Source organism: Carassius gibelio, chromosome A25 (genome assembly GCF_023724105.1).
Source record: "Carassius gibelio isolate Cgi1373 ecotype wild population from Czech Republic chromosome A25, carGib1.2-hapl.c, whole genome shotgun sequence".
Taxonomy (NCBI): Eukaryota; Metazoa; Chordata; class Actinopteri; order Cypriniformes; family Cyprinidae; genus Carassius; species Carassius gibelio.
Genome location: NC_068395.1, coordinates 6,055,189 through 6,079,911, shown reverse-complemented (window position 1 = coordinate 6,079,911; position 24,723 = coordinate 6,055,189). Strand labels below are relative to the sequence as shown.

Sequence of the window (24,723 nt, the reverse complement as noted above, 5' to 3'; positions counted from 1 at the left end):
AGAATAAAACTGAAATTGAGATAAAAAGTCAAAATTGTTTAAGCCATGAGGGAAAAAAGTTAAAATTAGAATAAATTTCTTTTTTTTACCTGTTAAATGCATAAATGAAAGTAAAACAATATGTATAGTAGTAATCCAGCACACTCATTTTTCAAACTTGCTGTAATTTATTTCAAGAAATGAAGTTTGCGATAGATTCGTGAATTTCTTCACCTCACATAACAAAGCTAAGCATTTAAAGACGTATCCAAAGTGAGAAAAATGAAAAGGCTGCATTTCAATTCACATACTTCTATAAAGTAAAAATACAGGAAAGTACAGAATTTTGAATGTACTGAATGGCAAGATAGGTTATAAGTAATCATATGTGTACAACAACATTTTATAAAATTGTGTCTTGTAAATTTTATAAACAACAACAATACATTAGCAACTAGTAGAATACACACTTAAATGCTATCTACTGTTACTGTCTGGGTTTTATTTTTATTTTTTTTGCCATAAGACAAATAATTCTAATCTTGCATACTATACAGTACAGACAGAAAGTGAAAGAGGAAGCAGCCATATTTTCATGTATCGAATTAAGACTTACTGAAAGTTGAGCTCATAACTTAAAATATAGGCGTCACTGAAGACATACAGCAAATTATCTCTGGGGTCATAGTTAACAGACTGAAAATTAGTCTGCATCTTCTTGATATTTATTTTCAAATCATAGCGCTCTTCTTTTGTTTGGGTGTCATAGGAGTAAAAGATCTGTTCTGTTTCTTTATCCACGTAACGAGTAGCATAAAGCACGCCGCACACCATGAAGGTGTTTGAAGCACTCAATTTGTACAAAGTGGTTTTCCAAGTTTGGCCCACAACTGGTGGGCTACTAGTCTCGATTTTACTGATAACCACATTTCCGTAGTTGCTTGTAGTTGCATATATAACATAAACACCAGATTCATCTGTGGCAAAATCCATATCAGTATAGATGTATGCTGTGCTGAAGTATCCGAATGGATTCTTGTTGTTGTAACCTGTATCACTTGGTAAAGCCACAGTACTGACAGCACGAGTCGTCATGTTGAACTTACAGACAGAGTATGTGTTGTAACAGTTATAGTAGAGCGCATTGGCGTACATGACCATGTTTGGCCCCTGAATTGTGTTTGTTGTGGGATTGGAGTTTGATATTAATGTATCTGTTGCTCCTATACCTAATAAAAGAGTACTCAAGGTGCCGAACTGTTTGACATAGTAGCCATATACGTTACTACTTGTTAGCACCACCAGCCAGTATTTGTTCTCGTCTCCTGGAGCAGGATTTGCATCTCGACCCCAAGCACCATAAGTGTAAGACGTGCTGTGTACTGTGAGGGAATACGTTCTAGGTCCCACCACATTTGCTATTTGACCCAGACCACAGCGTTCTGAAAACACAGAAGAAAAGTATTTATTCTGATAAATAATGAAAATGCCCAGTTAGCTTGAGTTAAACGACTATTGAGGTCTTTAGCTTACTTGGGGGAACTGTAGGAGGTTGTGGTGTAGCCTTGAGTTCATTTTTGCACTGTTCCAGGTCCCTCTTAACGCGCTTGTTCTCCCGATCTTTCTTTATCACCTGCATGCTGTCAAACTTCTCCAGCTCCACCATTGTGTTCTTCATATCGTCCAGCTTTAATACAAATATCACTTAAATTTTTCCTTTATGCATTTAGCAGACACTCTTATCCAAAGCGACTTACAGTACATTCAGGATAAAAATTATTACCTAACGAGTTCAATGGGAATCGAACCCACAACCTTCCCCGCCAATGCAATGCCCTACCACTTGAGCCACATGAACACTTATACTTATCATATTAAATATATTTACTAATTACAATAATACTGTAAGTTCTGTTTTGTACAACAACTCACCTGAACTGCAGTCTGTGCACCTAGTTGATGGTAATCACCGGTGGACTTGTTAAGTTTGTTGAGGAGGTCCTGAATTTCGGCAAACTCTAACTCAATGATGCGAAAAGACACAGCCGCATACAGATTCTTGTCATCCTCCTTTTCCAGCAAGACCACGGTCTCCTCTAGTTGCTTGATACGTTGTTGTAGACCCAACAGAAGTCTGTCTAATTCTGTAATCTACAGATATTTACATTAACATTATTAATCTAATTTGATTTCAAATGTAAATAATGTAATTTAAAAAAAAAATGAAATTTAAATTAGAAGAAAAAAAAAAAAAAACCTTTTCTGAAGTGATGGTCTCAATGCATTGGGCAGAAGTGGTCTCTACTTTTGTTAGTTTGGCCTCTGGGAAAGCAGGATCTGAATTTTTTAGATCGCACACACAGTCTTTCCCTCTCACTGACTGTGAAGAACAAATCATGGGAAATTAAATTGTATACAGCCTGTGCCCGGACAGAAATAAAGTGTCACTAATTATTCATTGTAAAAGGATTTAATTTTTCCTACCTGAAAGAAAACGAGAGGGATGGTGGCCATCAAAATGAATATATTAGACCGACTCATGTCTGAAGGCAGAGAGGGGTGCCTGTATCCTCAGAACAAACTACTTTGTGCGACAGAAACCGAGTTTTAAAGCTAAATCATTATGGTGAAATATCTGATAAAAACCGAGACAGATTTCTTAATTTCTTTTGGGTGACTCTTTGCAATCTTCGCCTTATCTCTGTAGACACCTTTGGATGGTCCATGAGCAATGGAAAATTGTATTGCTTATTAGCTGCGTTTTCGACATTAGTTTTGCCTCACTGTCTGACCACAATTATTATTAGTTTTTTCTTTTGTTATACTTTATATAGTGTTTGCTAAAGCAGAACATTTAGGCTTTTGGGTCATTTGCTCATCATGCTGTCGTACCTGCTGGTCCTCGCAGTCCTAGTAAGTCCCATCTTTGACCTATTCTGGATTTCTTTAATGTCTTAAATTTAGTTTTTTAATTGGAATTAAATTACTTTGCATTTATAGTTATTTACATTATTTTTCTACAATATATATGCCGAATTGTTATTGTTCAATTACATTTCTATATGTTTATTATGTTTAATTGAATGTAATGATTGTAGATATTGCTGTGGTCATATAATAGATCACTTTTTTTTTCTCCCGAAAGCATAAATAAAGGTAACAGTCATCGATATAATTTATCTACTACGATACGAGGTAGTAATAATGTATTAAAAATTTAACTCGTGCATTACAAGTCATCATACTATTGTTTCAATGTAATTAAAAACAGTTATTCAGTAAATGGCAGAATTGTGTCCACTGTAATTAGGTGTAGTAAATGTGTTTGTGTGTGTAAATCAGGTGACTGTGGATGCTCAGATAATTAAAGGGGAACAGAAGGATGATTCCTGCGTGTGTAAATTAAGCAGCTCTATCTGGGGTTTTCCTACGGCGAAGTTTGAGGCAGCTCAAAACAAACTCCAGACCTGTGAGGAAAACCTTATTGAGTTTCGTAAGAAGGTGAGATTCTTCAAACTGGTGTTAGATTCATTTCTAAAAGAAATGAATGGTAATGACCTCATTTGCTGTGGGACTTTCAGATACAGGCAAGTAATGTACAAATGCCTAAGTTAGAGCTCAGTCTTAAGAACATCAAAACCCGGCTGAAACCGTTCGAGTATCTGGACACAAACGGCCTGTACAACGCTCTTCACCTGCAACAGCTGGTACAGGAACTTGACCAGATGTATTCTACTGCCAGTGATATTCATAAGAAAACCTCCAACAAAGAGATAGAAGGCCTTCTCAAGGAGGTAAATCTTTCTCATAATCCTTCATCAAAAAACAAAAACCTTCTTGAAAAAATATTGGTATTATTTATATAATAGCATTTATTTTGAATTATTTTTATGTTTTGGGTTTTTGTTTTAATTTTGTAATTTTGTTACATGTTTTGTCTTACAATATTTTTAAAAAATATTTCTATTTAGGTTTTTTTATTTATTATTTTTATTATTTATTTATCTCAGTTCATTTCTTGTTTAAAGTTTTTCATGTTATATTTATTTTTTTTATTGCGCTTCATTTCAATAAATGAAAACTATTTTAGTAGTTTGAGTTGACAATAACAAGTCTTCTGAAAAGCCATAAAATGAAAGTTTTGTTTTCAGTGTAAGAAACACTGAAATTTATGTCATTATTCAGTATAATTGCACTGTAAAAAAAAAAAACAACAACAAAAAAAACCTTGAGGTAAATGACTGGAAACACCATTCCCATGATTTAACAGATTTTGCCTTTTTTTAATTATAAGATTTTACTTTAATTTTATGGTTTCTGTTTGGCAGCTGTAACTTTTTTTTTTTTTTTTACACGACTTTTTTTTACAGTGTGCTGTTTTGAATTCATATAAAAAAATTCAAGTGACAGAAAATATATTTTTGATTATGGTTTACTCATCATTTAAGTTATATGTACATATGAAGATGAACTGAAGATGACAACAAACAAACCCCCCCCCCCCCCCAAAAAAAAGAAAAGCAAAAATGTATTTAAATATATGTTGACCATTATATCATATGTGTTCCTCTCAGTTGACTAATGCAAAGAAGGAAGCCCAGGACATGTACAAAGATAATTTCTTCAATCTAGAGACAATGAAATCGAAGCTACTTGACCTCAACAACCGAGTGCAGACCTGTAAAACTATACCTGAAGACTTCAGAAGTAAGTACAGGACTTCCAGTGAGTGGAGAAACATTTTGACATTTACGTTGTGGTCTCATTGGTGCTCTTCAGCAGCCTTGTGAAGTGTGATGGATTTTCATGAAATAGGCAGTAAAATGCTTACCTTAATGTATGACCAATCCATACGATTCCACTTGCAGGCACTTGTCATCAGCGTATCATGTCCAGCATAAGTTCTCCAGTCGTTACCAAACTCAATTCCATGAGCAAGTCCTATATCTCAGGTGCTTGGGGTCGCGATGCGAAGCAGGACAACAAGGAACGCTACTTTGAACACTGTCTGATGAGCGGAAACCAGCTTGGCATCACAATCAGGATCTACAACTCTTACGAAGATTTCATAGCCAGCAAGAACTACAAGGACGAAACGATAGCACCATCATACGGTGACAAAAATGCTGTTCAGGGCTCTGGGACAATATTTTACGACAACACTGTATTTTACCAATGCTACAACAGCATTGAGATCTGCAGCTTCAACATTACCACAAAAGCAACCAAGCGTATGAAACTGGACGGTGCTGAAATCAACAAGTTCCCCTTCTGCTACTACAGCTGCCGTGATTGGACAGACTTCGACCTGGAGGCTGATCAGGACGCCGTGTGGGTGATATACGCCACCGAGGAGAACCACGGAAACATTGTTTTGAGCCGTTTAGACCCGCTGGAGCTCAATATCACTCATACCTGGAAGACGCGTCTCTTCAAGAGGTCCGTCACCAGCACATTTATGGTGTGCGGGGTCCTGTATGCTACACGCTTTGTTAATACTTACCGAGAAGAGGTGTTTTATGCTTTTGATACACTCACTGGTCAAGAGATAAACACTCTTTCTTTGCCTTTTGAGAAGGTTGCTGCTGGAATAGCCAATCTGAACTACAATCCTGTAGACAGGAGGCTTTACATGTATAATGATGGCTATCTTTTAGCATATAACACCTTCAACTGAGGGTCTTTCATACGCAGCTAATACAAAATATGTAACCCAGAAGTCCAAATTTCACAGCATGCATGGTTAAACTAAAGCTTTACGCTATATCATCATGTGATTGTGAGACGTTTGAAGTGCTAAAAGTCAAATGAACCAATTTGTCTACTTTTGCCATTACAATAAATGTGCTTATTCTGCATATCTCTCAGTCTCTTCTTTTAAACTCTTCCCTTTTCTACAACTTTACTAATTACTGTACTGCAAACTCCACAATTTCTTTCAGTACTGTAACATTACAGTTATCAGATTAACAATAACAGATCTTTAAGAGCCAAAATGCAACGTCATAACACTGTACAGCACTCAAAAGTTATTATCCTTTAGATATCACTGATTATTTTGGTTTACTATTTATGAGGTAATAGTTTTATTACAAACTAACGACCTGTAGAGTTTTGATTTGTGCATAAAAAACGTTGGGAAGTGAACCCAACAGAGTGTGCAGAAAAGAAGAAAAGTTCAGAGCTCCATGCTATTATTTATTGCATATGGTAATTAAAAGATCATTTTAAAGTGATAATATTAAACATAAAAATAATGTTATAAAATACTGGACATTAAGAAACATTATGCAAAATGGTAACATCCTGCATTTTACATAGTAATTGCAGTCATGCAACTGACTGAGCATTGAAAAGCTCATTTCAAGTGGCTACGTGTTGCTTGGGAAATTTCACTCTGCATTATTTGACGACCTACACATGTAGCCTAGACAACATTGAACCAAAATGACAGCACTGCATACAAACAACATGGGTGCAGCGTCAGGACCCAATATGATCTACAATACAATGAAAATATGTTTTCACATATTTGTGAACTGCAATAAAATAAGGCTAATATATGAAAAGTTTTTTTTAAATATTACATACAGTAACCCATGTTTGTGTGTGCATTTAATATTTGAAATCTGCATATGTATTTTTAAATCAGCCATTATGTGTTTGCGTCTGTTTTCCAGCACTTACATTCAATTTAATTCGGATTTGATTTCATTAACCAAATTGTGCTTTACATAAAAACACATGCCTTTCCTCCACAAAGCATCACTAGTGATGGGAAAGTACCTTTGAAATTACTGTAAGACAGGAAGTGAACCATGTTTGGTTGAAAACTGGTGGGTTACTAGTCTCGACTTTACTGATAATCACATTTCCGGAGTAGCTTGTAGTCAGATGAATAACAGATGGCAGATTCATCATGATTTGCAAAAGGAAACTTGTTGTTGTAACCTGTATCACTTGGTAAAGCCACAGTACTGACAGCACGAGTCGTCAAGTTGAACTTACAGACGGAGTATGTGTTGTAACAGTTATAGTAGAGCGCATTGGCGTACATGACCATGTTTGGCCCCTGAATTGTGTTTGTTGTGGGATTGGAGCTTGATATGTATGTATCTGTTGGTCCTAAACCTAATAAAAGAGTACTCAAGGTGTTGTACTGGCGGACATAGTGGCCATATACGCTACTACTTGTCAGCACCAACAGCCAGCACTTGTACTCGTCTCCTGGAGCAGGATTTGCATCTCGACCCCAAGCACTGTAAGGGTAGGGGGTGCCTTATTGTGTGATGGAATACGTTCTAGGTCATTTGACCATTTGACCCAAACCACAGCGTTCTGAAAACACAAAAGAAAAACTCAAAAGCCATTATTTGTGAAACACACTCTTCTTATTTCATCACGTTCAACTTCTATAGCAAGTTGGTCTGAAGTGTAACATCTTTTATAATATGGCTCTACTGTATATTCAGCAGCCACTGCCATGTATTCGTGTCGCAGTAACAAGCAGTGCAGGAAAAACTGATATTACTGAAATAAAACTGTATATATATATACTGTATATAACTTTTCTGAAGTGATGTTCCCAGTGCATTTAAAAGAGCTGCTCTCTACTTTTGTCATTTTGTCATCTTTAGGAAACGGAGGATCTAATTTCTTTAGATCACACACACGTTATATCCCTGACGCAGACTGTGATGAACGAATCACAGGGAATTAAATGCTAAATAATTCTCTATAACAATATTTTGGACACAGTACTTGGATAAATAAGGTATCAGTAATAATTGATGTAAATGATGCAATCTTCCTTGTCTGAGAGAAACTTAATGGGATGACAATCAAAATGAATATGTAGGACTGAGTCATCTGTAAAGTTGCAAAAGGACACTAGAACCTTACATAACTTGTGTGGTGTGGCAGCAGAGTTTTAAAGCCATATCATTATGATGAAATAACTGATGAAAGTGGATAGAGAAGACTTCATATCTTTGGCTAGAGCAAGTCATCTGTTGCAACAGAGTTTGCTTTTAATTGTCATATTTGTCTCACAGTCTGATGCGGAACTGGACTGACAGTGTCTTGAAGATTTATTTCTCCAGTTCAACGGTTTAGCACACTGAGCTTTTTTTATGCTTTAATGGGGTGTACAAAATGCAATAGAATGTATGATTTTTCATTAACAGTAAAATTTCACCCTAAATGGCCATTTAGATCACTTTTTTTAAGCAATTAATTTTATTGAATAGCAGCTCTTTATACCAAACTTTTTTTGCGTTTGCTTTTAATGATCAATTTAAAATTAATGGGGGAAATATGAAGCATGAAGAAATAAGAAAGGATGTGTTGTCTTATCTCCGTGGACACATTTGACTGGGCCATGAGTAAAGTAAAACAAATGTCTTGCCTTACAGTCTCACCGCAGTGTTGCTTTATATAATGTTTGCAACATCTCGTGTTTGCGTGCAGGTGTAAGATAGGATCTTTTGCTCATCAGACTGCCATAGCCTACCTGCTGGTCCTTTCTTCCTCTCTCATGTTCAGATAGCTCTGTCCCTGAGGTTTGGAAGTTTCAAAATCAGAACCAGAGTGTGCACATGCGTGTCAGGTGACCGTAAGTGTTGCAGAACCTAGGTCTACCGAGAGCATACTGTATTATTAGATGGTATTATTATTTTCATTTTGTTAATCGTTTCCCCCTAATTAATTGTTTGTACAGACTGTAGATCCTCCACTGTCTGTCCTGTCACAGACTGAATACTGAGAAGCTAAATTGTACTGTCTGCTTAGAATTACACTGAAAATACAACCGAAACATCATCTCAGCTAGCAATACCCTTTTTTTTTTTATGTGGCGTTTTTTTATATTTAATGTATGAAATATAAATATGTGACATTACTCATAGTATATGTGTCCAGCTATGAATATTTAAATCAAGCATAATAGAAGCATTATGTTCTGCAAATGTATCTATGTGCATAGTGTTTATGTCTGTATAATGTAATAAATCAGCACTAACATTTTCACTCAAATTTTATTTCAAATACCAAAATGTGATACAGGATGATTTTCAAAACAATATTTTTTTGAATTTCAGATATGTAAAATCATAACACTTGGTGGCAAATAAAAGACAAGATATCATTAATCAGGTTCACTGAACTTGCTAAAATATGATTTCATGTGTCACAATGTAGGCATCACTGAAGACATACAGCAAATGATCTCTGGGGTCATAGTTCATATACTTAATATTAGTCTGCAACTTCTTAATGTGGATTCTCAAATCATAGCGCTCTTCTTTTGTTTTGGTGTCATAGTAGTAAAAGATCTCTTCTATTTCTTTATCCACGTAACGAGTTGCATAAAGCACGCCGCACACCATGAAGGTGTTTGTCACAGTCTTTTTGTGAAGAGAAGTGATCCATGTTTGGCCCACAACTGGTGGATTACTGGTCTCGACTTTACTGATAACCACGTTTCCGTAGTTGCTTGTAGTTGCATATATAACATAAACACCAGATTCATCTGTGGCAAAATCCATATCAGTATAGCCGTATGTTGTGCCGAGGTGTCCGAATGAAAACTTGTTGTTGTAACCTGTATCACTTGGTAAAGCCACAGTACTGACAGCACGAGTCGTCAAGTTGAACTGACAGACAGAGTATGTGTTGTAACAGTTATAGTAGAGCGCATTGGCGTACATGACCATGTTTGGCCCCTGAATTGTGTTTGTTGTGGGATTGGAGCTGGATATGTATGTATCTGTTGGTCCTATACCTAATATAATAGTACTCAAACTACTATACTGGCGGATAAAGTTGCCGAATACATTACTACTAGACAACACCACCAACCAGTATTTGTTCTCGTCTCCTGGAGCTGGATTTGCATCTCGACCCCAAGCGCCAAAAGAGTAGGACGTTCCGTACACTGTGAGGGAATATGTTTTAGGTCCCGATACATTGGCCATGAGGCCCGAATCACAGTAACCTAAAAAGATAGAAGCAAAAATGTTAGTCTAATTTTTTTAATGCTTTAGCTGTGGTTGTGTAATCGTGATAAACTGGTTCATACGTACCTGCGGAAAGTGTAGGGGCTGGAGATGTACTATTGAGGTCGGCTCTGCAATGTTCCAGGTCCCTCTTAATATGCTGGTTCTCGCGCTGTCTCACCATCACCTGCGTGTGGTCAAACTTCTCCAGCTCCGTCATCGTGTTCTCCATCTGCTGAAGCTGTAGAATGAGGGATTAAAGGGGTCATGTGATACGATGTCAAGTTTTCCTTTCTCTCCGGATGTTAGAGAGAGAGAGAGAGAGAGAGAGACATCACAGTGGAGTCTCTCTTAACTGTCCATGTCTTGTGTACTGCACAGGCTCAAGAAAGGAGGGACTTTGTAGAAAACGACACATTTCTTAGAGGCAGGGCATAGAGGACCTATAATAATGTACAGTATTTGAAACAATAATGTGTTTTTTGAACATTAAAATATGTCAACATATTCTATTACAACAAATACACAAAATAATGATCTTTAAAAAGCATCATATGACCCCTTTAAAAAATGCAATGTAAGTATTAATAAGTATTTCATTAATTATGATTAATATTTATTTTTTAACACTTTTCTTGACATGACATATTTATACTTATCACAAATCACTGCAGAAAAAAAAATTAAAATAAAGAAATACTTAAGCGTAAAAAATAAAAACATATTTCAATTTAATTAGAACTGTATTGCATTTAATTAAATATCCATATTTAATTTAAATACTAATTCGAATTTAATATAATTTATATATTTTCTTAAATGTAATACATTTAAAACATGAATATTTCACCAATCGAGAAAAGAAAAACATTAATTAAAATAAATAAATATTCTGATTACATTTCATAAAATATTAAAACACACACACACACACACACACACACACACACACATGTTTCCTATACTTATTATACAAATGGAAATTGTACATAAACTCACCTCTGCAGCAGCTTGTACACTGAGCTGCTGGTAATTGTTGGTGGTTCTGTTGAGTTTGTCCAGAAGGTCTTGAATCTCAGCTAACTCTAATTCAATAATGCGTAGAGACACAGCTGCATACAGATTTCCGTTGTCTTCTCTTTCCAGCATGGACACATTGTCCAGAAGCTGCCGGATACGGTGTTGTAGACCCAACACCAGCCGGTCAATCTCTGTCATCTTGTTGGAAAGATAACAGTTAAATAAGAAATTGTCCATGAGTAATAGGTTTGCAAAAAAATAATAAACATTTTTTTCGTCATGCATGCCAGATTTGCAACCCTAAACATTAAAGTATTGGTATGTTTCTACCTTTTCTGAAGTGATGTTCTCAGTGCATTGTGTAGCAGTGAACTCAATGTTATTGAGTCTATTCACAGGGAAAGCAGGATCAGAACTTTGTAACTCACAAACACAATCCTTCCCTCTCGCTGACTGTGACTGTGACTATGAAATAACATACAAGAAATATCATGCCTTAAAATTGTAATATATAAATAAAATGATTGAAAAATGGTGTCAGAAACAATGTTAAATAGAAATAATGGAAAATAAAATGTTACCTGTGAGAAAATTAGAATGAAGACCATCAAAGTGAATATGTTTGACTGACTCATGTTTGAGATAGGACAGGTCGGTATCCTGTAGTCTTGAGAATAAAGAAGAGTTTTGCATGTCAGAGGGACAGATTTAAAGCCAAAAACCCAGGATTGCACTTTCTGCTGACAAGAGAAATTACGAAATGACCATTTGCCATTTGTAAGCAGAGGAGCATATCAGTTTTGCTGACATGACAATAAAAAGTTCAAAATTTCCTCTTCATGAATTGGCTTTTTTCTTTATGATTGTCAAAAGTAAAATACATTTATTTTCACACAAACACATACACACACACACACACACACACACACATATTGCCTTGTGTTAAACTGCTTTAAATGACCTTTTCACACATTTTCAGGTTTCTCCAGATATATTTAATTGGATTCAAGACCAGGCTGTGGATGGGCCACTCGAGGACATCAACAGAGTTGTCTATAAGCCACTATTGCTGTGTGCTTAGGGTCATTGTCCTACTGGAAGGTAAACCTTCTACCCAGTCTGAGGTTCTGAATGCTCTGGACTTGGTTTTCATTTAGGCTATCTCAATATTTTAGTGCACTGAGCTTTTCTTTTACTCTGATGAGTCCCTCAGTCCCTGCTGCTGAAAAACAGCCCCACGGCATGAGGCTGCTACCAACACACTTTTCTTTTGGGATGCTACTGTGCAGGGGATGAGCAGTGCCTGGTTTCCTTAAAACATGATGCTTGGAATTGAGGTTCATTAGATCAGAGAATCTTGTTTCTCACAGTGTGGGGGGCTTTTAAGTTCTTTTTTTTTTTTTTTTTTGCAAGTTCTAAATGTGTTTTAATGTGTCTTCACTGAAGAGAAGATTAAGTCTTGCCACACTGCCATAAAGCCCAGATCGGTGGAGTGTTGCAGCGATGTTTGCCCTTCAGGTTCTTGTTCACAACTCAATCCAAAGCTCTTCTCCATCAATTGCTCATTTTGATCAGGAGGCCAGCTCTATAAAGAGTCCTAGTTAATTCAAACTACATGCTTCTTTGAACCTTCAGTGAAGCAGACTGCTTTTCTGAACTCTTCTCCAGATGTGTGACTTGATGCAAACCTGTTTCTGAACTCTACGAGGAGTTGTGTTGACCCCAGGGCTTGGTTTTTGCTCTGATATGCATAATTAGCTGTTAGACCTATTATTAAGATGTGTGCCTTTCCAAATCATACCCATTCAATTGAATTTGCCACATGTTAATTCCACTTGAAGTGTAGTAACATATACAAGCAGTATTAATACTCCTGAGCTAAATTTCAACTGTCCCAGATAAGGGTATGAATACTTATGCAATGGAATCATTTAAGTTTTTTATTTGTAATAAATTTGCAAAGATGTTAAAAACCTTTTTTTTTTTGCTTTACTATTATGGTGTATGGAGGTGTAGATCGATGTGGAAAAAGTAATTTAAAGCAGTTTAACAGGCAATATGCATACATAGGCCTATTATTTGTTAATATTGCACTGACATAAGAAAAAAAGGAAACATACTGTAACTAAAAGATTGTGCTTCCGTTATGTCTGCTATCTGCATCATAAAAGTGCAGATATCTGCATAAAATTTAGGATGACCTGGGGTGGTAATTTTTTTTTTTTCTAAGAGAACTTGTGGTTGAATTTTCCTACATTTCTCAACTAAATTTCTTCCTCTATTTCATAAATGAGACACATGTGCAATTTTCACATCCTTTTCACCAGCCCCCCCAAAACTGCTAATTTAACAATTGCAACATAGCGCTTGTGTGGTGATTTAAAGCAGATCTCTAGTCTTTCAGTCCATTTGGTGATCATGTTCGTCTACCTGCTGCTCCTCACAGTCACTGTAAGTTTTTCTTCCATGAATAAGGTCTTATGTATCTAGCATTCCGACAACTCTGAAAAATAATGATTCTGAGAGAACGTATGAGAGAATTTATCTATGATACAATAATCTGACTGTGTTTGTACATTAGGCGACTGTCGAGTCTCAGCGAGTTCCAGGTGAGCAGAAGACTGATTCATGTTTGTGTAAAATAAATAGCTCTATCTGGACTTTCCCTGCTGTACAGTTTATGGAAGTCACAAGACAGGTCCAGATCTGTGAGGACAACCTGAATGAGTTTGAGGAAAAGGTATTGATTTTCAAATGATGTTTAATACAACTGAGAAGAATATCAGTTAAATTTCTGTACTGACTTGCAGTTGAGGAACACAAATGCAGAACTGCCGATGATGGAAGCCACTCTGCAGAACATCTCAGCCCGTCTGAAAGCATTTGGTTACCTTCATACAAGTGGACTGTACAGCGCACTTCATCTGCAACAGCTGAACCAGGAAATTGAGGAAATCCAGCAATCTGTCAATAAAACGCACTTGCAGAACCCCAACAAAGAGACGCATGACCTACTCAGTGAGGTAGACATTGCAACACATGATCACAAATATTTCTCTAAACTCCTTTCTTTCAAATCAACCTTGAATTAGAAATAACAACCATCTCAACAATATAAAAGTAAAGGTGTTCATTTTAATGAGACCATCTGCTATTCTCAGTTAAATAAGGCGAAAAATGATGTCCAGAGGATGTACAAAGATGATTTCTTCAACCTAGAGACCATGAAGAAGAGGTTACGTGACCTCAACAACCGTGCACAGAGTTGCAAGACCATGCCAGATGATTTCAGAAGTACGTTCATTTCTGTCTTTTATAAGTTCTTTTTCTGTATGAAGGTAGAACATAGAAACTTTTTGTGCTCTCAAATGCCATTTTCTGAATTATAAATGGTCCAAAAAGAATTTAACAGAATCAAAAACTGTTTTACTAAATTACTTGCAGGCACCTGCCATCAGCGCATCATGACCAGAATAAGTTCTCCAAGCATGACCAAGCTCAATTCCATCAGCAAGTCCTATATTTCCGGAGCTTGGGGCCGTGATGCCCTGCTAAGCGGTAAGGAACGATACTGGGAACACTGTCTGGTGAGTGGAAACAAGCATGGCAACACAATCAGGATCTACAACTCGCGTGAAGACTTCATGGCTAACAAGAACTACAAGGACGAACCGATAGCATCATCCTACAGCGACAAAAATGCTGTTCAGGGCTCTGGGACAATATTGTATGACAACACTGTATTTTACCAATGCTACGGCACCGCTGAGATCTGCAGCTTCAACATTACCACAAAAGCAACCAAGCGTATGAAACTGGATGGTGCCGGAATCGACAACAAGTTCCCCTTCTGCTACTTCAGCTGCCGTGATTGGACAGACATCGACCTGGAGGCTGATCAGGACGCCGTGTGGGTGATATACGCCACCGAGGAGAACCACGGAAACATTGTTTTGAGCCGTTTAGACCCGCTGGAGCTCAATATCACTCATACCTGGAAGACGCATCTCTTCAAGAGGTCCGTCACCAGCACGTTTATGGTGTGCGGGGTCCTGTATGCTACACGCTTTGTTAATACTTACCGAGAAGAGGTGTTTTATGCTTTTGATACAATCACTGGTCAAGAGATAAACTCTCTCTCTTTGCACTTTGAGAAGGTTTCTTCTGGAATAGCTAATCTGAACTACAATCCTGTTGATGGGAAACTTTACCTGTATAATGATGCCTATCTTTTATCATATGATACCTTCTTCTAAGGGCGTTTCAAATGCAGTTACCCAATAAAAAGTGTGTTGTTTCATAGTCAAAACGAGTCTGTTTTATTTCCCACAGCCTTTATGTAGATGGTCCAGACATGTCTTACTACGTGCAATTAAAGGTCAGTTCATCCAAAAATGAAAATTACCCCATAAATTACTTCCTAGGTCAAGGTGTATACGACTTTCTTCTTTCATACAAATTCAGTCAGAGTAAGTTGTTTGATGCCACTCAGCAGGTGTTGCACTGCATCGGTCCATGAGAAGTTTAATAGAAAGCGCAACCATTAAAATAAAGTGTTTCAAAAGACTCCGGGGGGTGAACAAAGGTCTTCTGTAGTGAATCGATGTGATTTTGTAAGAAAAATATTCATATTCAAAATGTAATAATCACTTTAATCTAGCTTGCACTCACAGTTGTAAAACGTAAGCAGTTCGGGGGGAATGACGTATGAGGTCAGTTTTGAGCATTTTCCACTTGTCTCGTGGTAACAAACATTTGTTAACAGGAGCAAAGGAAGCAAAGTTTCCTTACTCTAGCAAAGGAAAACCAGTCTCCTCTTGGCTTATATCAAAATCCTCCAACATTCTTCTTTACGAATTCTCGTTTTGTACTTCTAATTAGTGACCATTTTTTTGTTTTGATATTTCCACGGCACAAAGCTGACCTCATATTCACCTGGAAATGCTTTGTTTACAACTGTGAGTGCAAGCTAGATTAAAATGATCATTACAGTCTGAATATGACTATTTTTCCAACAAAAACACATTGTTTTACTACGGAAGGCTTTTGTTCAGCAACGGAGCTGTTGGAGTCACTTTTTTTTAATGGATGAGCTTTTTATTAAACTTTTCAAGTACCGATGGAGTGCAACACCCATTGAGTTGCATCTAACAGCTTGAAAGATCAAAGACCATTTTTTTTTAAATAATTACAACTGAATTCATATGAAAGAAAAAAGTCATATAAACCTATGATGACTTCGGGGTGAGTAATTTATGAGCTAATTTTCATTTTTGGCTGAACTAACCCTATAAGAGATGCCTCTGAAAAACATGACATTCAGAAACTATGAGACAGAACTGCAAATAAATATACAAACAAAAAAAAAAATGTGAGAATGGACATCAAACAATAATATTTGCCACATTCAAATCTGCGATAAAAGGTACAAAACTTCAATCTCCAGCACCCTCTGGTGTTTGGATGGAAGGCTCTTCAGACTGTTTCTTGGTCTTGCCTTTCTGGTTTTGAATGCTCCTGTTTAGTCTGTTCCTGATCATCTGGAAAATGCAAAGACAATCCAACATTTTCTAAAAATTCTATGCTTAATGTCAGTACTTAGAACTCAAAGTTAGCTTTTCTGAGGCAATTACAAAGCATATTATTGGATGAGCCATATTTGGATCTGTAGAACAATAGCTAATGTTCACACTCTTGTGACCACACATCATCTGTTGCTTCGTTTACTCCACTTCATGTTGTACCTAAATTTGCTCATTACTTCAATAAATGTCTTCTTAGTTTGACTGGAGAAGACTGGCCATGTGGACCTCTTTGCACAGTCAATTTAGGACACTCATTATTGTGCCTCTCTTCACCGAGACAGGATCAATCGCATGGGTTTTTCTTTGTCCCTCAATGTGGAGCCAGTAGTGCTTTCTGAGTCATTAAATCTCGGCACACTGCTCTATGAGTCACAGGCTAGAAGACAAGTGGCTCTTATAATTGGAGGTGTGAGCAAAAGTCAGGCTGAGCTTGTTATTGGTCAGGTGCTCAAAAGAATAGCATGGTTGCTGAGTCAATATGACAGGCAGGGATCTTGTGGGTAACCATTATTTGAGCACATTTCAGAGCAACTGTTCTTCGACTGAGATCAGAGTGTATAACTATTCATTTTTGTTGGATCTTAAATGAAGAAGAAAAATAACACTTATTCTTGATTTAAGGGACCAAACGTTTTAAAATGTGCTACCACAGTCATATTCCACCTGGCCTATAGATGGCACTGTTTGTTAAAACAATAAAAAAAATGAGAAAACCCTCCTTTGCCTAATTTCCGCTGTCATGTTGGTCTCAAAGACTGAACCAGATGTTTAATGGTCAGCATAAAGTCTAGTTTGTAGTTAGTTTTCTTGCCAAGAACGAGCCACTCAGATTAACCATCTGTTCAATGTGTTTAACTACCTTTAACTGTTCACTGAGCAGTCGGTCATCGGTGAGTCTGTGGCATTTGAAGAAATCTATTGCATCAGTATCAGCGTTGGCAACAAGTGTGTCATATTTCCCTACTACAGTCTTCAAAAGCTGAAACCAAAAATATGAAAAAGAAAAAGTAATTGCAAACAACAGAGGGCAGTATCTATGCAATATCCAAGCTTCTACAGTATGCATTGTTCATTACGTAATTTGTAAAGACACAACAGCAATGATATACAGTAGCTACATTGTCATTTACAAAGTAGAACAAGTACAAGATGATTGAGAAGGGCTAAACAGAAACAATTTGTGGATGTGTTTACCTCCATGATGTAGCTGCTAATCCCATGGTGCTGGTATCGCGTTTCCTAACAGCCAAAAAAAAAAAAAAAAACAGCTGAAGAACCATAGATCTGCAATTTCACAGACAGACACAAAAGACTCCATATCATTGTTCTTATTAAATCAGCCTATATCTTGATTTAATTCACATTACTTTTCTGAGAAACAGCCATTTTGATTGTGACAACGCAACGTTCTAGTAAGGATGTGTGTATTACAGACACTTGAGGTTAGACTAAACCACAGGCCATGTGGAAGCCATTGGCAAAAATACAGAGTGCAGGACATGGAAAGAAGAGAGAAAGGAAGCCATAGTCTCTCATTGACTCATAATAACACCCCACAGCCAGCAGGGCAGGGTAGGTTTCTCCACTCTTCAGCCCCTTTGGACTGGAAATAGACTCAGGGTGGAGCAACATCGTTCAGTGGGACCTCATAATGACAAGGCTTGTTTCAGTTTGATTATATAAGTAAAGTCTTTTTTAGGAATCCTGGATGGAATCCACTCATAAAGAGCTGAAATGCTGACTGAAGCTACGGGAGGGACAACCAGGCTCTTGTTCTTACAGCTGGACAGAGTTTGATTTGGATGTGGATGGTAGGCAGAAGATGATTCTGCACAGAAAGTATTCTGTGAGGCAGTCTAAATTATTCTGTAAATCTGTCATGTTTTGAGGGGTTGTCATTAAAAATTTTAAGAATGCAAAATTATGTGTGTTGCGATGCGTGAGGCAAATGGTGGTCACACCAGATACTGACTGGTTTTTGAACCCCCCCCCCCCCCCCCCACCCCCCCGAACCTGTCCCCCCAAATACAGTAAAACTGCACATTTTAAAGTGATCTTTTATTATGGCCAGCCTAAGGCACACCTGTGCAATAATCATACTGTCTAATCATCAGCATCTTGATATGCCACACATGTGAGGTGGATAGATTATCTTGGCAAAGGAGAAGTGCTCACTAACACAGATTTAGACAGATTTGTGAACAATATTTGAGAGAAATAGGCCTTTACATAGAAAAAAGTCTTAGATGTTTTAGTTCAGCTCATGAAAAATGAGGGCAAAAAGAAAAGTGTTGCGTTCATAATTTTGTTCAGTGTATATATATATATATATATATATATATACTGTATGTAATGACTGTAGAATGCAATAAACAATAAGTTTATCTGAACATACATTACATTTTGTGTAATATCCATATTTTGTCCATGTAGCTTCCTCTTTATTGCAAAAATGACTATAAAATGCAATTGACAAAGATTTAGGCCTACTGCATTGTCAGATGATGTTATGGGATGCTAATAGAAGAAAAGTTTCTTGCTTTAAAGAATTAGTGTTTTATTTCACACAATAGTATTATATGGCTCTTTCACAGCTGTTTGATTGAATCAGGCACAGTGCTTGTACTTTGCTTACATTATCTTGAGTTCATAGCAAGCAGCAGCCACGATCAGGGATTCAGCTCCTACAGAGGATGGTTGGATCTTTCCATCTTCTTCTTGTACCGCTTTTCTTTCTTTCCTATCCCTCACTCCATCCAAAGATTCCTGTAGGCCTTCACAGAATTGCTCCCAAGACCAACTATGGAGAACAGAGAACAAACTTTATTTTAAAAAAAACTTGAATTTTTTTTTTTTAGTAACTAGAACATATAAACTATAAGAAGAAACAGAGGGCAGGTCTGAACCTCCATTTCCTACATGAGCACCAAAGCTCAATGTATGGTAAGGCTCTGAAAACATTATGACTGCATTCAAAAGTTATAATAATTATTTGGATATTATTCAGATGTCTATACATTTTCTATAATCCAAATAAAATTTTGAATTTTTATTTATTTATTTTGTGAATCTGGGTATAAATGTTGTACAAAATCTAATTTTAATAATTTGCAACAATATTCTGTCACACTATGCACTAATATCATCTCAGTAAGTGATCATAATAGGATACAATTGTCACTAAACCTGTATAACACAGTTATTGTCATAGAAAGAAACATACATTTGTCATTGTAATTGACAATAATAAGGTCATGATGATCTCTGTTCAATGTCCTTCCATAATGTCATGAATAAATATATGAAAATTCACTTCTTCCAGAACTATGCCTATAGGATGAGAGATAAAGCTGACAAGGAACACTCTGCAAACTGTTTGCCAGAGAGAATCTGAGTACAAGCCCTTGTTATCCCATTATCTTTAACAGAATCAATAAATGATTTGTGCCGAGTCATGTCATAATTTCTGACACAAAGTTATCATATGACTTCAAAAGACATTGAACATAGTAATTTTATGATACTTATATTTTATGATACGTGTTTTTCAGTCTGTTTTGGAGCTTGACATTATAAACCACCATCCACTTTTGTTGTATACTCTTAAAATTAAAGGGTCTTTATTAGCTTTTTGAAGAACCTTTGAAATCCATGGAACCTTTCCATTTCATAAATAGTTCTTTATTGGGAAAACGCTTCTTCTGATTATTCAAATGATCTTCACAAGAATAAAATAATGGTTCTGTTTAGATCTGTTTACTGGAAGGTTCTTTGAAAAAAAAAAAAAGGTTCTTCTGACGAACTTCGAAATTTATTTTTAAAGGGGTAATATGATGCAATTTCAAGTTTTCCTTTCTCTTTGGACTTGGAGTGTTACAGGCTGTCGTGAATAGATAAGAACCCTAAAGTTGCAAAGACTAAAGTCTTGAACCCAAAGAGATATTCTTTATAAAAGTTAAGACTCGTCCACGCCTTCTTAAAACACCTCCTTTAAACACGGCCCCCACATGTCTATGTCACGATGTGGGAAGATTTGCGTAATGCAGCCCAACTGTTTACGCAAAGAAAGAGGGCGTAACTTTATTGTTGCTGCCACTGCCGCCACCATGTTGTGAAGATGCTGTCGGTTTCATTGCGAAAGCGAAAATACTTTGTTTGGTCTTCCAAAAGAGGACACAACTAGAAATCAATGGTTCAGTTGTATTTACAACACTGTTCCAGAACAGTTCAACCCCAAAACTCAGATGTGTGCAGCGTCTTTATGGGGACTGTTTCCTGAACCTTGGAGAGTAGACTTGAACTTGAACCTGTTGTGAAATCTGTATGGGGAAATCTTTTACCCTTATGTGACATTACCTGGATTCCAAATGGATTTTGCCGATGTGGCAAATGTGACCACACTACTTGAATTGGTAAAAAACTTAACCTTCTACTTGTCTCTGTTGCTGTTATCTCCTCTGAAGTTTCCTCTGGAATCTCTTCAGACTGAACATAGCTCAGCCAGCAGCTTGTGTGTGGAATCAGCTTTTTGTTTGGGTTGCTCTCCCTCTAGTCTTCTAAAACATCTGAAAAGAGAAATCAACATAAAATAGCCTCAGGCCAACACTCATTCTATATTTGGAACCATGTAGGTTATTTCTGTCAGTAGCATAATTTATGCTCTTTTGCGCAACCAAGGTAAATAACATACCTGCATGGTTTCATGATAAAATAATAGTATGCATCCTACTGTTTGGTGCACACCTCTGTTGCCAATATCAGGCAAGGATTTGTCCAACAGACCCACCACAGCCCGCAGAACATCCTCATTCTTTATCTGCAAGATCAGGATGTATATGTCATCAAAGCAAACACACACACACACACACAAACCAGAACATCTGCTTCAGGTCATTTAGAAAAGAGCAGCAGACTCAAGAACCCTCATAGAACTGTTGCAAACCAGTGCAAGATGACTGTCTGCATCGTGATGCCCACCCCCCACACCAATGTTTGCAAAGCTCTGGCTGGGAAAAAATCCATTCAATTAATACTGGGAGTTCCTGGACAACACGATGGGAGGCTGAAACGTGAACTACATTCCCGATCGTGCTAGCTCTATAATTTCATATTTTGTGGAGTAAGAGCAATAAAAGCTCAGATAATATTTCAACAACAAGGAGGCAGTTAAAATGCAGAAAGGAAGTGGAATACAGCACTCAATAATCAATAAACATCAATGAAGGGAAAGCAAGCAAGATAATAAAAGAGGCTAAGTGGGATTGAAATGAATTAGTGTGTGGGTGGGTGTAAATGTATAGGCATTTATGAGGCAATTTGAGATAGTTATGCTGTTCCAAAACCAAGTCAGCTGCCAAAGGAGGAAGCATTTTAAGGCACATTTCTGAAGCAAAGACCTTTCCAGAACTTATATATCCTTGCTGGAGATGGCAATCCCAGAATCTATTGTAACAATCCCAGTGAAAAATAAGTCCAGTGAGAGTGATGATCATACATTCTAATGAAAATTTATATTTATATTTACAATTATATTTCATTAAATATCTGTAATATTATATTTTACAATTATAATTCATTAACTGAAAAGTTATTAAATGAAACACTATTTTTATTTCAATATTATATTGAATATATTATATAGTATATTTAATAAGAAAAAACAATTTTAGACTTTTTTTTTCTACATCAAAATTTCATGTTTAATTCAGCTGTTTCTTTGTAATTAATACTTTATATATATATATATAATTCTTTTTCAGGATAATAAATCGATAAATAAATCGATTCTTTTAAACTAAACGTGATGTGTTTATCGTTTTCTCCAATGTATTTTAATTGGCAAAACAAAACAAAAAAATATATCTCAGTAAATGTATTTATGTATATTGATAATTTATATATACGGAAGATTGGGGCCTACTGTGATGTTTTACTGTTTTGTTTACAGTTTTTTACTTACCCCATAGAGTGGCCAACTATTAAGACATTGTCACAAACAAGTAAGTAAACTTATGAACGGGTTTACTACAGTTCTGCTAGCATATATAAATGAATAAAACAGTAAGTAAGTTTAGTCGGCCACTTTGCTAGTCCATGTTCAGTCACTGCACTAATCTTTTAGTGAGTTGATTCAAAAGATTCGAATCGTGTAGATGAATCGGAATCTCCACCGCTGGTGTGTGTTGGGTGGGGTCTCCGGCTCGCGGATTTGAGCCTGATGGGCGTGGCGTCGGTTAGCTTCGCGGGGAGTGACGTCAGTGGAGCTGTTCAAAGCGCGCTGGTGCTGGAAAGAAACTCGGCGTCGTCAGCAGTTGCAACGCGGGGCGGAGAGGCGGACCACGGCGGAAGAAATCATATAACTGGAAACTGGCACGGAAATAGCGCAGAAGGAGACGCTCACCTGTTAGACTACTGAATTGTGAGTACTGAAAACCCCCCATTCGACCTGTTTAAAAGGAAAAGTTGAGGAGCTAGCTGAAACGGAAAGAAGGCTTTGCCTGTGAGTGTTTCAGCATCACCTACCACGCTTCTTTGTGCGCCTGGAAGGGGTTTGTTCTGTTTAACTGTTAAGCTGTTTACTGATTATTTGTTTCACAGAAATGATCTGCCTCTGGCTTTAAAGATTTAATTTCGTGGTACTATTGGAGGGAAGCGATTTGAATAATATTTGCATGTGCATGAGGCTGTCTGTGTTAGACTCCTATGGTTGATCATTTATCCACAGAGCCCTGCTTTTCCTTCTGACAAATGCAGTTGCCATCAACAGCCATCAGTTTGAGGCAAGGCATGCATTTAGAGTCAGGTATGCTTTCCAGAAGGTATATGTCAGTGTTTACTGTTTTTTTTTTTTATAAAAAATGAAAGGTGAATTCTGAATTACAACATAGAAATAGGCTAAGTATTTTTTGCTTAAGTCCATGTTTTCATATGGATATTGTCAAATAAGACTCCATAGAATTGAGTAATGTTGTGCAATGGCGTGATTTAGTGTTTCAATTTAAACCACAGATCAAGGTGTGGCAGCTACAGCATCTGTGTTCCTTTAACCCTATTTGTCTAGTCTTTAAAATGTTACCAGCTAAAAAGAGGTACATTATTCACAGTGACAAGGGACTGATAGTTGCAGTCTTGAACAACATACTCTCTAAAAGTCTTGTTGGTGTGAGATTCTGACCAAGCTCCCCATCTATTCCCACAATGATGCCATACAAATGCATGATACACTCAAAAATATATTAAGACCTAAAGATTTATATACTTGAATTGTATTTGGATCACACAGTTTTATCATTGACAAACTTTTTTGTCAGTCATACATAAATGAAACAGATTTTTCTCCGATAGTATAATAAATAATGCATTTATACTTAGATGTATATCCAACAGAATGCTGAGTGTTTATATTTTTTAACTGAATAAATGTAATCGTTTTCAGGCTAACTCAAGCAATTTGAATAAATTCATTTTGAAAATGATTATTGAAAATATATTTATAGAAATTAAGAAAATCAGATAGATGCAAATAATAGTAATAATAAACTATTTATTTTTTATTTATTTATTTTTTTTTGAGTGCAGAATCTTACCTGTTTCTTACCAGTTCATTTATTTATGACAAATATGCATCACGTTAAGTTTATTAGAATATGCATCACATTAAGTTTATTAGCTTGTTGAAGTTAAAACTGTATAATCCAAATGGGTGGGTATTTGATATGCAATTCAAATAGATTCTGGAATTATTTACTCAGCTCAAGTGGTTCCAAACCCGTTTTTTTTTTTTTTTTTTTTTTTTTTCTATGGAGCACAAAAGGAGAATTTTGAAAGAATGTATCAGTTATTTTTTCCTCATAAATGCAACACAATTTTTATAAAAAACACCAAAAGCATAAGAAAATAGTTAATATGACTTGTGCTCTATAAACTTTCAAGCCTTCAAAGTCAAACATTTTTGTGAGATAAAAATTGGTACAGGTTTGGAGCAACCTTGGGGGGAATAAACAAAGAATTTTATTTTCGTCTGAACTGTCCCCTTAAGGTGCACTTCTCACTAATAGACTATTATCGTTTCCCACCTGCGTGATGTTAAGCATCATTATTGGTAGATAGCTTTAGCTTAGCCGTTAAACCTCCCATGTAATTTT

General features: G+C 36.6%; 5 protein-coding genes and 1 long non-coding RNA gene across 8 annotated transcripts in view; 3 read left to right on the top strand and 3 right to left on the bottom strand.

The window, feature by feature from the left end:
* Nucleotides 1-77: 77 nt before the first annotated feature.
* On the bottom strand, nucleotides 78-2,569 carry LOC127947092 (olfactomedin-4-like). Its single transcript, XM_052544025.1, has 5 exons — nucleotides 2,464-2,569; nucleotides 2,237-2,359; nucleotides 1,912-2,130; nucleotides 1,513-1,666; nucleotides 78-1,421 (listed from the first exon to the last, which is right to left on the bottom strand). Exons 1-5 carry the CDS (start codon nucleotides 2,518-2,520, stop codon nucleotides 592-594), a joined length of 1,383 nt encoding a protein of 460 aa, XP_052399985.1. The 5' UTR covers nucleotides 2,521-2,569; the 3' UTR covers nucleotides 78-591.
* Nucleotides 2,570-2,844: 275 nt separating this feature from the next.
* On the top strand, nucleotides 2,845-5,837 carry LOC127947094 (olfactomedin-4-like). Its single transcript, XM_052544028.1, has 5 exons — nucleotides 2,845-2,892; nucleotides 3,322-3,480; nucleotides 3,561-3,773; nucleotides 4,554-4,686; nucleotides 4,848-5,837. Exons 1-5 carry the CDS (start codon nucleotides 2,860-2,862, stop codon nucleotides 5,654-5,656), a joined length of 1,347 nt encoding a protein of 448 aa, XP_052399988.1. The 5' UTR covers nucleotides 2,845-2,859; the 3' UTR covers nucleotides 5,657-5,837.
* Nucleotides 5,838-8,995: 3,158 nt separating this feature from the next.
* LOC127947091 (olfactomedin-4) lies at nucleotides 8,996-11,742 on the bottom strand. 2 transcript variants are annotated; one of them, XM_052544024.1, is made up of 5 exons: nucleotides 11,576-11,742; nucleotides 11,325-11,453; nucleotides 10,974-11,192; nucleotides 10,062-10,215; nucleotides 8,996-9,973 (listed from the first exon to the last, which is right to left on the bottom strand). In XM_052544024.1, exons 1-5 carry the CDS (start codon nucleotides 11,627-11,629, stop codon nucleotides 9,147-9,149), a joined length of 1,383 nt encoding a protein of 460 aa, XP_052399984.1. In that variant the 5' UTR covers nucleotides 11,630-11,742; the 3' UTR covers nucleotides 8,996-9,146. The 2 variants fall into 2 exon arrangements, with proteins under 2 accessions (XP_052399984.1, XP_052399983.1); XM_052544023.1 differs by having other exon boundaries at nucleotides 11,325-11,459; nucleotides 11,576-11,738.
* A 1,536-nt stretch (nucleotides 11,743-13,278) lies between these two features.
* LOC127947093 (olfactomedin-4) lies at nucleotides 13,279-15,303 on the top strand. The gene is made up of 5 exons (XM_052544026.1): nucleotides 13,279-13,445; nucleotides 13,576-13,734; nucleotides 13,805-14,017; nucleotides 14,156-14,288; nucleotides 14,439-15,303. The coding sequence occupies exons 1-5, from the start codon at nucleotides 13,413-13,415 to the stop codon at nucleotides 15,248-15,250; spliced, it is 1,350 nt and encodes a 449-aa protein (XP_052399986.1). The 5' UTR covers nucleotides 13,279-13,412; the 3' UTR covers nucleotides 15,251-15,303.
* Nucleotides 15,304-17,439: 2,136 nt separating this feature from the next.
* Nucleotides 17,440-21,240, bottom strand: LOC127946759 (uncharacterized). The gene is made up of 4 exons (XR_008151161.1): nucleotides 21,006-21,240; nucleotides 19,215-19,379; nucleotides 17,774-17,818; nucleotides 17,440-17,558 (listed from the first exon to the last, which is right to left on the bottom strand). It is a non-coding gene; the product is annotated as an uncharacterized LOC127946759 (long non-coding RNA).
* Nucleotides 21,241-22,842: 1,602 nt separating this feature from the next.
* Nucleotides 22,843-24,723, top strand: part of LOC127947462 (sphingomyelin phosphodiesterase 3-like) — a 35,674-nt gene continuing 33,793 nt past the window's right edge. The window contains exon 1 of one of the 2 annotated variants that reach the window (XM_052544601.1): nucleotides 22,843-22,997. The gene's annotated coding sequence lies outside the window, so the exon portion shown is untranslated. The remainder of the gene's footprint in view (nucleotides 22,998-24,723) is intronic. The other variant, XM_052544600.1, reaches the window with a different exon arrangement.

Excerpts from the sequence above, each read along its gene's own strand:
- LOC127947092 (XM_052544025.1), bottom strand. The coding sequence starts at position 2,520 with ATGAGTCGGTCTAATATATTCATTTTGATGGCCACCATCCCTCTCGTT. Across the intron at positions 2,360-2,463 it reads TCCCTCTCGTTTTCTTTCAG|TCAGTGAGAGGGAAAGACTG; the intron begins GTAGGAAAAATT and ends TGTTCTTCACAG. Across the intron at positions 1,422-1,512 it reads ACCTCCTACAGTTCCCCCAA|AACGCTGTGGTCTGGGTCAA; the intron begins GTAAGCTAAAGA and ends CTGTGTTTTCAG.
- LOC127947094 (XM_052544028.1), top strand. The coding sequence starts at position 2,860 with ATGCTGTCGTACCTGCTGGTCCTCGCAGTCCTA. Across the intron at positions 3,481-3,560 it reads TTATTGAGTTTCGTAAGAAG|ATACAGGCAAGTAATGTACA; the intron begins GTGAGATTCTTC and ends TGGGACTTTCAG. Across the intron at positions 4,687-4,847 it reads TATACCTGAAGACTTCAGAA|GCACTTGTCATCAGCGTATC; the intron begins GTAAGTACAGGA and ends TTCCACTTGCAG.
- LOC127947093 (XM_052544026.1), top strand. The coding sequence starts at position 13,413 with ATGTTCGTCTACCTGCTGCTCCTCACAGTCACT. Across the intron at positions 13,446-13,575 it reads TGCTGCTCCTCACAGTCACT|GCGACTGTCGAGTCTCAGCG; the intron begins GTAAGTTTTTCT and ends TTTGTACATTAG. Across the intron at positions 14,289-14,438 it reads CATGCCAGATGATTTCAGAA|GCACCTGCCATCAGCGCATC; the intron begins GTACGTTCATTT and ends AATTACTTGCAG.
- LOC127947091 (XM_052544023.1), bottom strand. The coding sequence starts at position 11,629 with ATGAGTCAGTCAAACATATTCACTTTGATGGTCTTCATTCTAATTTTC. Across the intron at positions 11,193-11,324 it reads AGAACATCACTTCAGAAAAG|ATGACAGAGATTGACCGGCT; the intron begins GTAGAAACATAC and ends CTTTCCAACAAG. Across the intron at positions 9,974-10,061 it reads AGCCCCTACACTTTCCGCAG|GTTACTGTGATTCGGGCCTC; the intron begins GTACGTATGAAC and ends CTATCTTTTTAG.